General features: G+C 44.7%; 1 protein-coding gene across 1 annotated transcript; it reads left to right on the top strand.

The window, feature by feature from the left end:
* Nucleotides 1-354: 354 nt before the first annotated feature.
* On the top strand, nt 355-12,971 carry acvrl1 (activin A receptor like type 1). Its single transcript, XM_088290119.1, has 11 exons — nt 355-838; nt 3,956-4,006; nt 5,023-5,117; nt 6,154-6,390; nt 7,064-7,269; nt 7,349-7,448; nt 7,515-7,661; nt 7,753-8,028; nt 8,116-8,313; nt 9,938-10,068; nt 12,052-12,971. Exons 2-11 carry the CDS (start codon nt 3,963-3,965, stop codon nt 12,196-12,198), a joined length of 1,581 nt encoding a protein of 526 aa, XP_088146245.1. The 5' UTR covers nt 355-838; nt 3,956-3,962; the 3' UTR covers nt 12,199-12,971.
* Nucleotides 12,972-15,403: the final 2,432 nt, after the last annotated feature.

The following is a 15,403-nucleotide window of genomic DNA, read 5'->3' as shown; positions in this document are numbered from 1 at the left end:
TCTTTGCACTTCCTTTTGCAGATTGTGAGCAGCATTTTGCAACTATGACTAATGAGCTTGAATGTGCTGACATTTAAGTGTCAGAGTTTCCACTGAGAGATGGATTACATATGTCCTCATTTCTTAGAACAATCTGATCTTTTTGTCACAATAGGGGAAAAGATTGGCAGTTTGAAATAAATAAAAAGCAATTGCATGGACATTTTGCCCCCCACAATGTTGTTGTATCTTTGAGGGGTCTTTGAAGCACATTCCTTGCCAGTGTGCAGTGCAGACTCAGTCCACAGGGGAAAGGGAAAATGAACGGTTTATAGCAACAGGAAAACCGCTATGAGAACATTCCAGGCAGAGCAGAGTTGAGCTGCGCGGGACAATGAGGGGTGGGACAAAACTGTACTTTGCAAAAAAAAAAAAATGTAATCATGCCTTTTGATCACGGTCAAAGACATCAACAAAAGGCCAACTTGTTTGAGCAATCCTCTCTGGCTTCAAGCAGTCTAACTCCGGGCTGCTCGTTTGTGTGTCATCGTAATTTTGGAACGAGATCCGAGATGAGATAATCTCACACTGCCGCGGCTGCGTCTTCCATTATTTTCACTTCTGTCGCATTTATGGACCATTTTCAAAAACGGCAGCTTTCGAGGGGCAACGTTGCCCAAAAACGCCAAGGATGCGGGTTTTGGGAGTAAACATTTTCATTTAAGTTTTTTTTTTGTGGAGGAACGAAAGTCTCTCAAGAAATGGACACGTTGATTTTTTTAAACTGGGAACACTTGAAGTGGACATGGTAGACGTGCGGTGTTCACACGCATCACGTTAAAAGCAGCGCTGACAACAGGTAACGCCATCAAATATCAAATGCATTTTAGTTGTTGACTTGTTTATTTTAGGAATCAAGTGTTCCTGATCCCAAATGTTTCCCGAGAGCGAACGCGTGTTACCGAATGATCAATTTGAAGGGGCGATTTGAAAAGACTGTTTTGACAACGTGTGCGCGTACTTTTTTTTGGAGCAATTTAACAGTTAGTGATGATGGATTGAAGACATTTAAATGCAAAGAAAGAAATTACATCGTCATGTTGTATTAAAATAGGAGTGAAAATCGGAGTGCTATCGTTATTATACAGTCGATTGTAAATGAAACATCAACTTTATTGTAGTATCCTGATTGTCAATTTAGAATTGAGCTGACTTTACAAATAAAAGCCCAGCCATGATCATATTTTTTTCACTTCTCACTTACATTTGTATTGGAATATGATGATCCAAAGTTTTTGAATTCCCAAATCTCTACTGTACTGGACATAAAAATCAATAATTTTCCAATGTTGAAGAAAATGTGCATACTATAGACTTTAGTGAGTATATGAAATCTACTACTCACTCAGTAGAGACTACATGTGGCACGCATGCACACTCGGGAGAGCGATTTGAAAAATTCTGCATTTACAAAGATAATAATCCTCCGTTTTGGTTGACGCATACATTTAATATTTGTTATTATTGCAGTTGTAGCGTGCACTGCATCATGGGAGATGTTTTGCCCCTCTCATGGAGCTAATCTTGAATAACTGAAATATTCCAATAAATACACAATATATCATCCATTTAGCTTCTATGCTGTTTGTTCTCACGAGGGTTGTGAGTGTATCCCAGTGGAGGGGTACACCTTGGACTGGTCGCCAGCAAATCGGAGGGCGCATGGGGACACAACACAAGCAAGCATTCACATGCACAAAACTATTGTGGATAGACAGAGATAGATATAGATATAGAAATAGAAATAGAAATAGATATATACATTTGGGCATTGTGCAGATTTTTGTTGTTCTCCCCCGTGCACGTGCGGGTTATGTCTGGGAACTCCGTTTTTCTCCCACATTCGAAAAACACGCATGGTCAATTGATCGTAGACTCTAAATTGTCCATAAGTGTGAGTTTGAATGTTTGAAATCTTGTTATTCTACACTGCATGTGCTCTGTAATTAGCTGGCGACCAGTTCAGGGTGAATCCCACCTATCACTTGAAGACAGCCGGGATCGATGTGGTGTCGCGTGAGGTTAAGCGGTTCGGCTGATGGGTGGATGGATACATATGTATAGAAAGTATACGCAGTATAAACAAATACATCCAAAAATACTGTATCGATTCAATAAAAAGTGCAATTAAAGTCGATCCACCGCCGTTCATGCGTCCAAATGAGCCAACTGCAATAAATTCTAGATCAGCATGTTTCTTTGCTCACTTCCATAGCACTCGTGCATGTGCGAGCACGCAGACAATAAGTGAGCCGTGACGCCTGCCAAGCCTTACTTTGACTGCCAGATGAAGACACACTGAGTCATTTCAGTCTATCAGCGCATTTTGCAGAAAGTCCCAAATGCTGGATTCCTTTTGGGTTGAACATCATCAACAACAAACAAATGTGTCTATTATTAAATTTATGCAATAAAACGGCTCGGAGAGGTTTTTATTTGATGCGCCCCGTTCAGGGTCTCGTCGAGACTGTTGTGCTGTTGCGCGGCCCCACCATCCAGCACACGAAGCACACAGTCATCCAGATGGTATGAGAGATCTGCCTCCCTGAGTGGAAGCTGTCGATGGGAGGAAGAGATGACAATGGATCTCTTCCCCTTGGGTCACAAGGGGTGTAGCTTTGGACAGACCGGGGGACAAACAGACGAGAGCTCAGAGAGGAAGCGCGCTGGAGTCGAATGTCAGAACGGCCTACGATGGAACACACGATTGCGATAAAGTGATCGCTAGATAAATGAAAGCCAGCTGTGCCCCACCACGGACATTATGAGTGGGTGGAGCTGTGTTTATGCTAGACTTTGAGATTTGCCAGCAATGACTTGCCGGCCACACAAAGCACAAAGTGCGAGCTAATGTTTGGTCAAATATGGCTTGTGGTTTAAGAGTGGAGTGCAGGACACTCTTAACCGGATTTGGGAGGAGGTGGAGGGGGCGCGGGGGTTGCTGGCAAGTCTAAAGATAGTTTGTTAGGTATTTATCAGATTTTCATGTCAGGTGGAAATGGCATCCAGCAGGCATTTCATATTTCATTTGGCTCAGTCGTGGGTAACAACATGCACACGTACTCGGATTAAGCAGAGAATCACTCATTGAATCATCACGACTAACATTCACGTAAAGCGAGACTCAAGGAGCCTACATTTGCACTAAGAACGTCTGCCGCTCAGTTCTGAATTAGCGGGTTGGATTCCGCGTTCCGGCTTTCCTGCCTGGAGTTGCAATGTTCTTGCCCGTGCTTGCGTGAGTCTTCTCGAGGAATGTCAGCTTCCGCTCACATTCCAAAAAGATGCCCTTCTTAGTTTAATTCAGTGCTTGTCAAGGTGGGGTGGGACCCCTGGGGGGGGGGGGGGCGGTGCGATGCTGAGGGGGGCGCGTGTGACCCTAGGGAACATGCTTTCTTTTATCACCGTACTACAATAAAGTGTAATTGCACATCCACTCCACTAGTTGGCAGTGGCGCTCTCCTTGCCCATTATGGGCAGCAAGTATTAACTCGATGGTGCAACGAAAATGCTATTATTCATAGGTGCGGTGGAGAGTGGGTGGTGGTGGCGGGCGGGGGGGGGGTAAATTGTTTTCTTCTTGCTAGGGGGCGGGGGGTAACAGAAATGAATTGAGAAGCACTGGTTTAATTGAAGGCTCCAAACTTGTGCTTTTGGGCGGATGCGAGTGTTTGTCGACTTGTGATTGGCTGGCCACCAGTCCAGGGTGTTACCCCGCCCACCTCTCGTCCTCCCGTTCACCCGCCACTCTAATGATGAGCGGCTGCATAGAAAATGGATGGATGGGTGTCCCAATACAAATGCGTGAAAATGCTCCTTAAGTATGATTCTGCACAGCAGGAAAATGTTCTGTTGCAATGTCTCGTACAAAGTCATGATTAGCATTTTATTTATTTATTTTTTTTTTACGCGGCAGGTCGTGAATGAGTGAAGTGTACTTCGGAACTGCACTGCATTATCGTGACAGGTATTAAAACCAAGCATTATAAGATAAAAAAATACATTGGATTGATCATGATGTTTTGGCGAATTTTTTCTTTTCTTATTTTTTTACAGAGTTATACTCAATTGAGAAAACAAGTCCTTTTGATCATTTGAATTCTATTTTGATGACGGTATTGAACATTCTGTCTGCCTCTTTGAGGAACTTTTTGACTTTCTTCAATGGAGGCCGAAACAGTGCAAAGTTGCAAAATGAATATTCACATTCACACGTATGTGTCATTATTTGCATCCTGTTTGGTGTGCTGTGGGATGTCGTCCACTTTAACACTCTGTCATAGTGAAATATCAATTGCTATTAAAACCTTTTTGAAGTTCAAATCTTATTGGTTAAACAGAACTGGCTTGCTAATTGCGTCATGTGCTCTTTAAATGCTAACATGAGACAAAAAATGTCCACCCTGCCAGCAAGCTCACACATTCTTCTCTTTGCATGTGCGATTTTGGTTAATTCCGATATTTTTAAGAGACCAGAATGCATTTCTATCTTAATCCGATGAACATGCCGTTCATTGCAAATCTCAACTTTTTGGGGAGTGGCACGATTGATACTCGCGGCACTCACGCAACGAGCGCATGCTTCCGCATTGTATGAAGGCCGCGCTACTTGCGTGACCCCCCCGGCAGTGCGGCCCTAAACAATGAGTTGCCGGAGTCTCGCCGGCCAGCCGGGTGGGGCCACTCAATGGCAGGAAGCATCGCCATCAATATTTACTCTGCAAGCAGGGCAGCCGAGCTCGCGCAGCGCCACACGCAGTCTCAGCCCACTTACACAAACACTCTGGAGTGCTATTACAGCCTCCTTGCACCCCCTCCCCTCTCCCCCGCTCCCGTTCAGAGCAATTAGAACATGGGCAGACAGGCTGGGCCATTGCTTCCTTTGTGATTTTGGACACCACTTTAGATTTGGTGAACATAACAAGTGAAATGTCAAGCAAATCACATTTGTCTACCTTTGACTCTTTTTGCCACGTTTTGCAGATTCTGCATGGGTCTGCTCCGCAGAATGGACGGCTCTCTTGGCTTCACAGGGCTACTAGTTGGACTGCTGCTGTCGATATCTGCTCACCACGCAGGTGAGTGAAGGACAAAGTTGGGCGTAGTTGCAGTGCCGTTGCGCTTTGTGGTCTCCCGTGAGCGAATGTCAGCCAAATTGGAGTTTTGAGATGAGGCCTGTCCTTTACGTGCACGCTGATCTGGTTGCTTTTCACAGTTTGGTTACAAAGTCTTCATATCAGATTGTCTTAAAAAACACGCACTACACTTTACTGGTGCAATTAATATCATTGAGTACAAAACCAAAAACACCACATAATAGCTAGTAATAGACCGATTATCAGCCGGGCCGTTTGTTTTCATTGAACTATAAGACATGTAGTTGAGCCGGGGAACTCCGTACACTTTTAAACCTAAGTTGTCTATTTTCTAAGAACTAAAAAAAAAAGCTTTAACATGTAAATCACTCAAATTGTTTTAAAAAAAACTAAATCAAGTTTTTAGTATTTCAAATTTTTACACCATTTTATTCTTTTTTTTTTTTTTTCAACAAATGAATATCACCTTCAAATATCAGCCTCCGTGACTACTGATAATCGGCCCTGAAAAAAATCATTCTATCACGAATAATAGCATGCGCTCTGGTTCTTTGGATGCTGTCACAGCCGAATGAAAATAACATTCCTAAAGAATAAAAATGAATGTGATTCTGTGATTGGCTCAAGAAGCGACCATCTCGGATCTGCGCTGTTACAGATCCTGCAAACTATTCATTTAAGTTCTTTGGCTCACCATTTTTTTTCACATCCATCCATCTGTCAGTCAATTTTCATTCCAAAGACGATTCATTAGCTTGACTGGAAAACTGGCGTCTCATTGAGGCTGGGCCTTCATGAAGCTATCAGGCACACAAAAGGCACTTTGAGAATTTCCGTACTTGTCTTTGTAAGCGACGGGAAAACACGAGCACCCCACACGGAAAGAACCAAACTGACTCAAATTAGAATCCACAACTTTCTCGTCATGTTCATGTAAAACTGCTCCTCTGCCTCCCGGTGGGCAAAAAATGCAAATGAATTTCCAAACTATGGCGTGTGACCTGTTGATCATTTGCAGATTCCGAGGATGACGAGAAGCTGCTATGCGCGTGCGAGAATGACAAAGGCACCTGCGTGAATGACACGTGCAGGGGCGACGTGTGCTTCTACTCGTGGGTGGACGGTCTTGAGGAGAAGGGTTGCTTCCCCAACAGCAACTACAGGGAGCAGTGCTTCCCCTCCTTTGCCCGCTTTCATGTCCACTGCTGCCGACAGAACCGATGCAACGCCTTCGCAACGCCGCGTCCAAACATCAGTCAGTGGCCGCCGCAACTCGACACCACTTTGACCACATCGTCACATTTTGAAACTTGGAAGTCAGTGTGCAATCGTGTTCAAAGATAAAAAACACTAGCCACAAAAGTTTGTAGATATTTGGCTTTTGAGTGAGATTTCAGAAGAAACCTAAATGGCGCAACACATTTGACAGAAAGATGATCTTCATTTGGCCTCCTAAGTAGATGATTTTTTTTCCCCAAGGGCAATCACTTCTATGGCTTTCAGTGACTCTTGCAGTTTTTCTCTTGTGAAAGTTTTGCTGCTGCTAATCAACTGGTGGTGATGAAAAGGAATGTTTCATTTTCGGTTCTAATTGAAGCCGGACATTGATGGATCAAACAATTGTTGAGAATTTTCACATGCAGCAAAATGGGAGCGGCCATTTAGTCACTTCTGTAGACTGAAAATGACATCACAGTCGCTCAGGACTCAGCTAACGACCAATCAGAGCTGGGCGCTTGACAATTTTTTGCCAGTCAGCCCTCCGCCATTTGGCCGCGGGAGGCACTGCCCAGATCTGCGACCAATCACGGCTCAACTTCAGAAAACAGGCGAGCCGTGATTGGTCTGAGCCCGAGAGTGAAAAAGGAGCGCAAAGTAACGACAGCAACCGAGTTCTGAAACTGAAACGTGGCCTTTTGTGCACGCAGATGGCGAGACGACCACAATCCCGCCGCAGCAGCCTCGTCCGGAGATGTGGATGGCCGCGGCGCTACTTGTCTTCTTCATGGCTGCCTGTTTGTGCGCCTTGCTGATCTTTCTGCGCTTCCGGCGTGCGCATTTCCGCCTCCAAAACGCAGATGACCATGACACCACCATGCTCAAGATCCCAAATGGAGAAGACCCGACTTATGGTGTAAGGGATTTCATGTTGAACCTGGCGCCGTGTTGAGCTATTCCAGGCTTTCAGTTTGGACCGTGTGCGTTTTTTCCAGGGTATATACGATGAGTTCTGTACATCAGGGAGTGGGACCGGCCTTCCCTACCTGGTTCAAAGGACGATGGCCAGGCAGATTTCACTTGTGGAATGTGTCGGTCAGTCAAAATGATCACTTTCTGACGCTTTTGCACGAAACAAATGACTCTTTGTTGCCATCGCAGGTAAAGGCAGGTATGGCGAGGTGTGGAGGGGCACTTGGATGGGCGAGAGTGTCGCGGTCAAGATCTTCTCCTCCAGAGACGAGCAGTCCTGGTTCCGAGAGACCGAGATCTACAATACCGTGCAGCTTCGGCACGACAACATACTCGGTGCTGTGCTACATTTGCAAACGACACATGCGGAGCGTCGGGCAAGAGGCCGAGTCAGTCGAAAAACAGGTGTCTTCTATTCCCACTTCAGGTTTCATCGCCTCCGACATGACGTCCAAGAATTCCAGCACGCAGCTGTGGCTCGTCACCCACTTCCACGAGCTGGGTTCGCTCTACGACTTCCTGCAGTACAGCAGCTTGGAGCCCGAAAGCTGCCTGAAGATGTGCCTGTCGGTGGCCTGCGGCCTGGTCCACCTGCACACCGAGATCGTCAGCTCCCAGGGCAAACCCGCCATCGCCCACCGAGATTTGAAGAGCAGAAACATCCTGGTGAAGAGGAACGGCCTGTGCTGCATCGCCGACCTTGGTGAGAATTCAGCAGAAGCATCGCAGCTCCTCGCAGTTTATCGACATGACTTGTAAAGGCCGCCGCCCGGCTTTCCTCCTCCGTCAGGTCTGGCTGTGATCCACTCGCAGTCCAATGACTACTTGGATGTGGGCCACAACCCTCGTGTCGGAACCAAGCGCTACATGGCGCCCGAGGTGCTCGATGAGAGCCTCCGAATAGACGTCTTTGAGTCCTACAAGCAAACGGACATCTGGGCCCTGGGCTTGGTCTTCTGGGAAATTTCACGCAGAACAACCGTCAATGGTAACTAGTCCGACGGTTCGGCAGGCAAATCATTTGGAATTCAACCAATGATTCAAAAACTAAAACGGGTTTCCACCATTTCAGTTATTTGTTTTTTACAGATATGCTAGCTAGCTAGCTTGGTTGCTAGCATGACCACTTGGAAGCACTTCCTTGTCGGCCGTGAGTGCGCTCATGTCACGGAATCGAGAAAGTCACACAAGACAGCCAGCGTGTGGACAGGGGCTTTGCGGCAGCGCGTCCGTTTTATAGCGCGCCTTGTTGTCAAGGCGTGGAAAAGCACTTGGACGATAAATTCCCAACCGTCAGAGGCTTTAAGCCGATATATTATTTGCAGCGCAAACGTGGTGCTAGATGAAGTAGCATCCATTTTTCCAGAATGTATTGTGGCATTTGATTGACAGTTGACGGACGGTTGAGCGTTGAGTAGTTTCAACACATTCACTTGATTTTTTCTTCACAGTTTCGATATACATACGATTTTTAAAATCAGTCCAATTTGGCAGGGACGTAATTTCTCTGTTGTATGTCAAAGTCACAAGACTTTTTTTTTTTCACTTCACAGGAACTTTTAATTCTCGGTGGTTTGAATTAAAAAAAGCGACTCGATGTACATAATCCATCACTCTTTGATGATCCACCAAAAATTTTGGGCGTAGAACTCTTGAGGATTAACTCGACATCTAGCAAATCGTCCCTCACAAGCCGGGTTCACGCCGAGACTTTTTTATCATTCCAAATGAAGATCTCTGGTCACCTGTTTACGTGTGACGTGATCATTTCGGATCTGCCGTTGGCAAGCTGTACCTTGTTAATCAAATCAGCCGTGTTATAGCCGCGTGAGATCGACAAACAACGGACAAACATCACGTGATTTATCAACATTCATCCTATTTAGAAAAGTCATTGCACTTTTATGAACGCAGCGTCATTATTAAAACGACTTATCAGCACTTTAAAACAAGTTCACTTGTCGCAGATGAGCTCCGCTAAGACGCTAAGACCATTTGAAAGTGCATATACGACAACGGCACGACGCGTTCACGGCAAGACGGAGCATCCATGTGGCCGCTTGCATGAACATGAGAGGCCCGTTGGTCGCACGTCTCTCAGCACTCGGCTGTTTCGCTTGTCTGTGTCTGTCTCGACTAGCCTCCCTCATGATTAGCGCTACAGTAATTATAAACAGTCTTATCTGGTGTCAGCACTCGCTTGTACATACACCAGACGCCAGATGCGTGCACACACACACACGCACACACTGTGCGAGATGCCGACACACATCCATACCGTGTTGTGTGTGCATTTCCCTCATCCCAGCCTCGTCGCCTGGGACTTTCTATCTTTTCCTGTGTTCTTGTGTAATCAAATGTGCTCCCAGCTCAACAAGGATTGCTATTCCAGAGACATTCACGCATTTCCAAGTGCATGCAGAGATTAGAAAAAGATGGCTGTACGAGGTTCACAACTTGTCTTGTCTCATCAGGGTGATAATGAGACTTGGCGCATTCCACTTAGCCCAGTTTCCCGCTCGGCCTCAAGGAATGCGTTGCGATATTTCACGGGGTAGAAGTTGTGCAATTGAAATGAAAACATTCTTCTTCTTTTTTTTTTTTATATTCAGGGATTGTGGAAGAGTACCGTCCTCCCTTCTTTGACCTGGTGCCCTCTGATCCCAGCTTTGAAGAGATGAAAAAAGTGGTCTGTGTGGACCAGCAGAGGCCCAGCTTGCACAACCGGCTGCACTCCCACCCGGTAGGCCACGACAACGCACATCGCGTGAAAATTGGGCTCCTCACTTGCATTGTTTGAGCGCAACGACGTTGGTTTGCAATGACCACACGCTCTTTGTATGGATGGAGAAGTGACACACAGCAACAATTCCCATTCACACAGAACCGGCCCATTTCATATACGAGCTATTTACAGTATGCCAGGAATGTCCAACTTGACGATGGGTGACATATGAGGAAACAAAAAAGATGCAAGCCGACATCTGTGTGAAAGGGAATACGCTGCGTAAAGTTTTCCTCCCTGGAAGTCATTCTGCCCTCTTGTGTTGAAGGTGCAGTGGTGCCTTGAGATTTGAGTTTGTTCCTTGACCAACGTGGAACTCGAAACTCGAAACTCAAATCATCCATCCTATTGAAGTGAACGGAATGGCATTCCAGCCACAGGCCAAAAAATGTTTTTTTAACACGGAAAAAAAACACTCGATAATATTGTGGTTTTTAAAAACATATCCTAAAAACATCGATAAATCGATGCGTCCATTATCTGAGCCGCTTCTCCTCACAAGGGTAACGGGGCAATTTTGAGTGTTCAATCAGCCTGCCATGCATGTTTTTGGAAAGGAAACCACAGTACCCGTAAAAAACCCATGCAGGCACGGGGAGAACATGCAAACTCCACACAGGAAGGCCTCAGCCCAGAATCGATCCCACGACCTCTGAACTGCGAGGCCATCGTGCCAACCGGTCCACTACCCATAAATAAATAGAACCGACAAAATTAAAAACAGTTTGCCGTCATGATTAATTCAATGCAGCTTCTTTTGGTGTGCGTGACTTGGCCAGCGGGTGGCAGTATAATACAGCCATGAAGACAAATGAAGAAAATTTAATTCAATTCCTATCACTGACTTACCAACATGCAGTAAATTTAGTCGTTAAGTCGTGAGGATTGTTAAATTGCCCGTCTACCTGTGTTGCTGCATCACTTGTGTTTTAACATCAGTTCATTAACAAGTTTGATGCTCCTCGTTAGCCTGTCTATGGCGTTGCAAATTATGTTTCAACTGAATTCAAAGCTAAATTATGTGTCTCTTTCAAATACACGTCATTATCTTTGTGTTTAGTTTGACTGGAAACTTGAACTAAAAGCGGCATTAACTATTATCATTAAAAAACCTCTTTTCAGATTCAGATTCAGATTCAGATATACTTTATTGTCATTCTTGTACACATGTATACAGAACGAAATGTCGATACATCTGACCCGCACAGGTTCCATAAATATACAGATATAAATATGTAGTATTGAGTTGGAATATAGAAAAGGGATTTTATGTACAACAGTGCAAAAAAATAGAAAGTTTGTAGAGAAAAACACGCAAGTGGGGGGGTAACAGCTGGGTAGGCTTGCTATGTGTGTGATTGACCGTTTAACAGTCTAATGGCTAGGGGGACAAAGCTGTTGCAGAACCTGGTGGTCCTGCACCGCACACTGCAGTACCTCTTCCCAGAGGCTAGCAGAGTGAACAGTCCATGATGGGGGTGAGAGGGGTCCCTAATGATGTTTTTGGCTCGGGATAGGCAGCGCTTCTGGCCAATGTCCTGAATGGAGGGGAGAGAAGTCCCGATGATTTCGAAGATTTGCTCACGATGCCAAACTGTTACTTTTTGTGACGTGAGCTGAGCTGAGTTCACTGTCATCATACAGCACTCCAATCTCTAATTTTTGCTTGCACGTCAAAGCCAATAATCGTCACTTGTATCTCAAGGTACCATTTTCATTGGCGTTGACAACAAAGACAAATAAAAGTCAGCTCGATTGTCGCATCGGCAATGCATCAATTTTGCAGCATCCGTGTGTGAAGCAGAGTCAGCTACGATCACCAGAGTTGCCACATTTGCAGGGTGAAATGAGAAATACGCAGACAGACAGACAGACAACGAGCCGGAATCAGACTCATGGACGTAGCGGGATTCATCAGAATGTTTGTGTGCGTGTGTCCAGATCATGTCGTCCATCGTGAAGATCATGAAGGAGTGTTGGTTCCAGAACGCACCAGCGCGCCTCACAGCACTGCGCGTGAAGAAGACCCTCGCCAAACTGGACCATGACAGTGACTTCAGCGTCAAGAAACTCAAACAGGACATCTAGACTGTCGTCAGCAAGATGCAAACTGAAGAAGAAGCTCTGGGGGGATTTTGTGCCACATTCCTACAAGCACGTCATTTGCATATTTTCAGTTATGGTAATGACTCGTGCACTTAATGCATTTTATTAAAACTATATTATTTTCGGCGGTGTCTAGACTCTTTTGCCCCAAAGGCTATTTGTCTTCCCCCTGACCAAAGTTCCAGAAAATCCTAAGAACAGACACCGAGATAGACTTTTGCGAAGAATAAGAATTACTATGCCTAACATAGCACAATGCTTGTTCTATAAAAGCACCTTTCATTTTTTTTTTAGCTGCACAGACACGTTGAATATGTAGTTGCAGATGTATTTTATACAGAACTCAATTTGTTATAAAGTATAAATGTAGACTGTTTCTCTCTAAAAAATCATTTGCATCTGTTTCATGATGTTTTGTGAATTAAACTGTATTTTTCAAGTGTTTGAACTCTTGATTTATAGGCTTTAATGTAACGTAATTCTCTTATTGACCACTAGAGGGCGCTAAAATATAATGGTGACCAAAAAGAATTCTGAATTTTACAGATTAATGGGTTGTTCTTCAAGATGCATTTATTCACACGATTCGGAGGGACATGATTATGTCCAGATCGTATTATTCACATTTTCCCTCATTCATGTTACGAATGCAAAGTCAAATGTCACCCAATTAAAATCCGGTGCATATTAATTTTAGATGTGTTTCAAATAAATCATTTCCCCCAACAGGTTAAATAAAGTATACTGGAAAACTATTTCAAGCAATCTGTGTGTTTGTTTTCACACACGTGAAAACTCAAAAGTTCAGTATTGGGTTTTTCGAATTCCATATTCCCTATTTCCTCCCTATTCCACTCGGACTAACCAATTTGAAGAGCAAACATGGTCACATTGGAGCATGAAGCAGTTAATTAATGTGAAGCAAATCAGATGGGTAATAAAGAGCGAGCTGAAATTAAATTTTGCAACAAAATGTGCCCTGTGGTTAGCGCAAACGGTTTCCATGGCGTCGTCTGCATATTCGTGAGCGTGCATGCGCGTGTGCGCGTGTAGTTGTTGAACTCGGTCCAGAGAAATAATAGGCCCTCAAACCCCAGGCTGTCTGGTCAGTCAGATGAAGAGCTGGTTATTTTTGACACGGCAAGTATCAGAGAGGCCTGACTGGCCGCCTGTGTGTCCACTTGTGCCTCTGTTTCCCTCTCAAGTGTTTTGCTTTTCCCACGGGAGAGTGGAGACATTTGTTGTCGTCGAGTGGACACACAATCTCAAGACGAGAACACTCGGACACACTTATGCCAGATCACATGTTGGTGATCGTCGGACAGGCAGTGAACGCGCCAGTGAGATTTACCTGAGCTCCATTTCATTCTCGTGCTTGTGCACCCAAAAGGCAAACCAGCAGCAAACTCACGTTGTTATTTTCAGCTTTGATGCTGCAAGCAGACGCAACATTATTCATTTATTTATTTTTTAATCCACCCAAATTGTTCCTCCGGGAATTGGATCGGGGGACTGCTGATGGAAGCCAGATTGCATGTCTGGTTGGTGGCCCAAAGCTGCAGAACGGCAGATCATTCACAGAGGCCAGACGAACAGAAAGTGACCTGAGGCAAGGCGGCCCCATCGACGGCCTCAGCCAGTCAGGCTCTCTCAATGCTTGTCTTCAAACAATCATATTCATTCAAAAGAAGAAAAAAAATAAATAAAATACATGTCAAATATATTTGCTACACTGTTTTTTTTTTATCTCTGCTTGCTTAGCATTGTGTTTTTTTAATTACTCTAAATGACCCAATTCAAGCATAATGAAAAGATTGTATATTTTAAGAAACTATAAATGGTGTTGGACAATGAAAGAAAAAAAATGTCTCTTTTATCCCAAATAAAACATTCTCCTGGGGCTCAGTCAGCAAGTAAATTATGAACCACTGAATTATGTATGACAGGAACGCATTTCTATGATCGGCCCAACTTCTTTTACTATTCACTCTCTGTCTCTCAATGGAGAACCTGAATTTATGATATAAAATGCTTTTATATTCTCTGCCCCCCAAAAAATACAATTCTGCATGATGTTCTTGAATGAAAAAAAGCATATTGCCAAATACGGAACTAAACATGATTAAGTATTGGCTTCCCAATTTGTTTTGAATCAAAAAGTAAGACGGCCGCTAAGGAATCCTTCTTTGGATTAGCATTCAACCTTCGACGTCACCAAATGTGACTGAGTGACCAAGGGTGAGTCTGTCTTTTACTCAAAGTCAGTTGGGATAAGCTCCGGCTCACCTGTAATGAGGATAAAGTGCTTCTGAACGAACTCCGCTAGTTGAGTTTCAGTTCAGCAGGACTCAGTTGGCGAGAGGCCGTGGGTTCAACCATGTGACCATGTCACAGTGTCTTTGAGCAAGGTACTGAACCCGCAGTTGCTCCCGATGCTGCGTCATCAGTAAATGAGCGAATGAGGAGCCAGTGTTGAAATGCCTTGTAGGTGGAAAAGCGCTATATAAGTAAAATGTTACTATTGTTGCATGTGTTTAGACTGGGAGGGCAAGCAAGCACGGGGAGAACACGCAAACTCCACAAAGGAAGACCAGACCGGATTCGAACCTCAGCATTGTGAGGCAGACATGTTAACTCTACTCCATCGTGTAGAATGCAATCTTTTAAGATCATAATAGCAGCGGGTCGCTGATGCTCGATATCCCCTCCTCGGCAAGGTGTAGCGCCACTCCTGATCGGTTCACAGGTGAGGTGCTGTCGATCCCAGCTGACTTTGGGTAAGTCTACACCGTGGACTGGTCGCAGGGAACATACAGACAAAGAAAGTATCCACACTCACATTCACACCCTCGGACAGTTTTTACAGAATCTCAGAGCATGTTGGACAAAACACGTGCAGGAAGCAAGTCCCAGGGGGAGAACAAGCAACAACAATTCCTCAAAGGAAGGCTGGAGGCAACATTTGAACATCCACCATCAGAACGGTGACCTGCTAAGCACTATTCCGCCATGCTGTGGATTTTATCATGAGGAATTTGTATTCAAATGTTTGGGGTGGGGGCGAGACAAAGAAAAAGAAGGGGGAACATCTTTATGGTCCTGGAATTCCTGTGGAAGTATTCACATGGAAATGATGGCACCTTTATCCATATCGGCGCAAGCCTCATTTTGAGGGTTCCTTCCCGGC

This window comes from Idiotropiscis lumnitzeri, chromosome 3 (assembly GCF_059441095.1).
Source record: "Idiotropiscis lumnitzeri isolate Australia: NSW breed Sydney's pygmy pipehorse chromosome 3, RoL_Ilum_1.0, whole genome shotgun sequence".
NCBI lineage: Eukaryota > Metazoa > Chordata > Actinopteri > Syngnathiformes > Syngnathidae > Idiotropiscis > Idiotropiscis lumnitzeri.
Note: the sequence above shows the minus strand (reverse complement) of the source record. Positions and strands in the feature narration are given on the sequence as shown.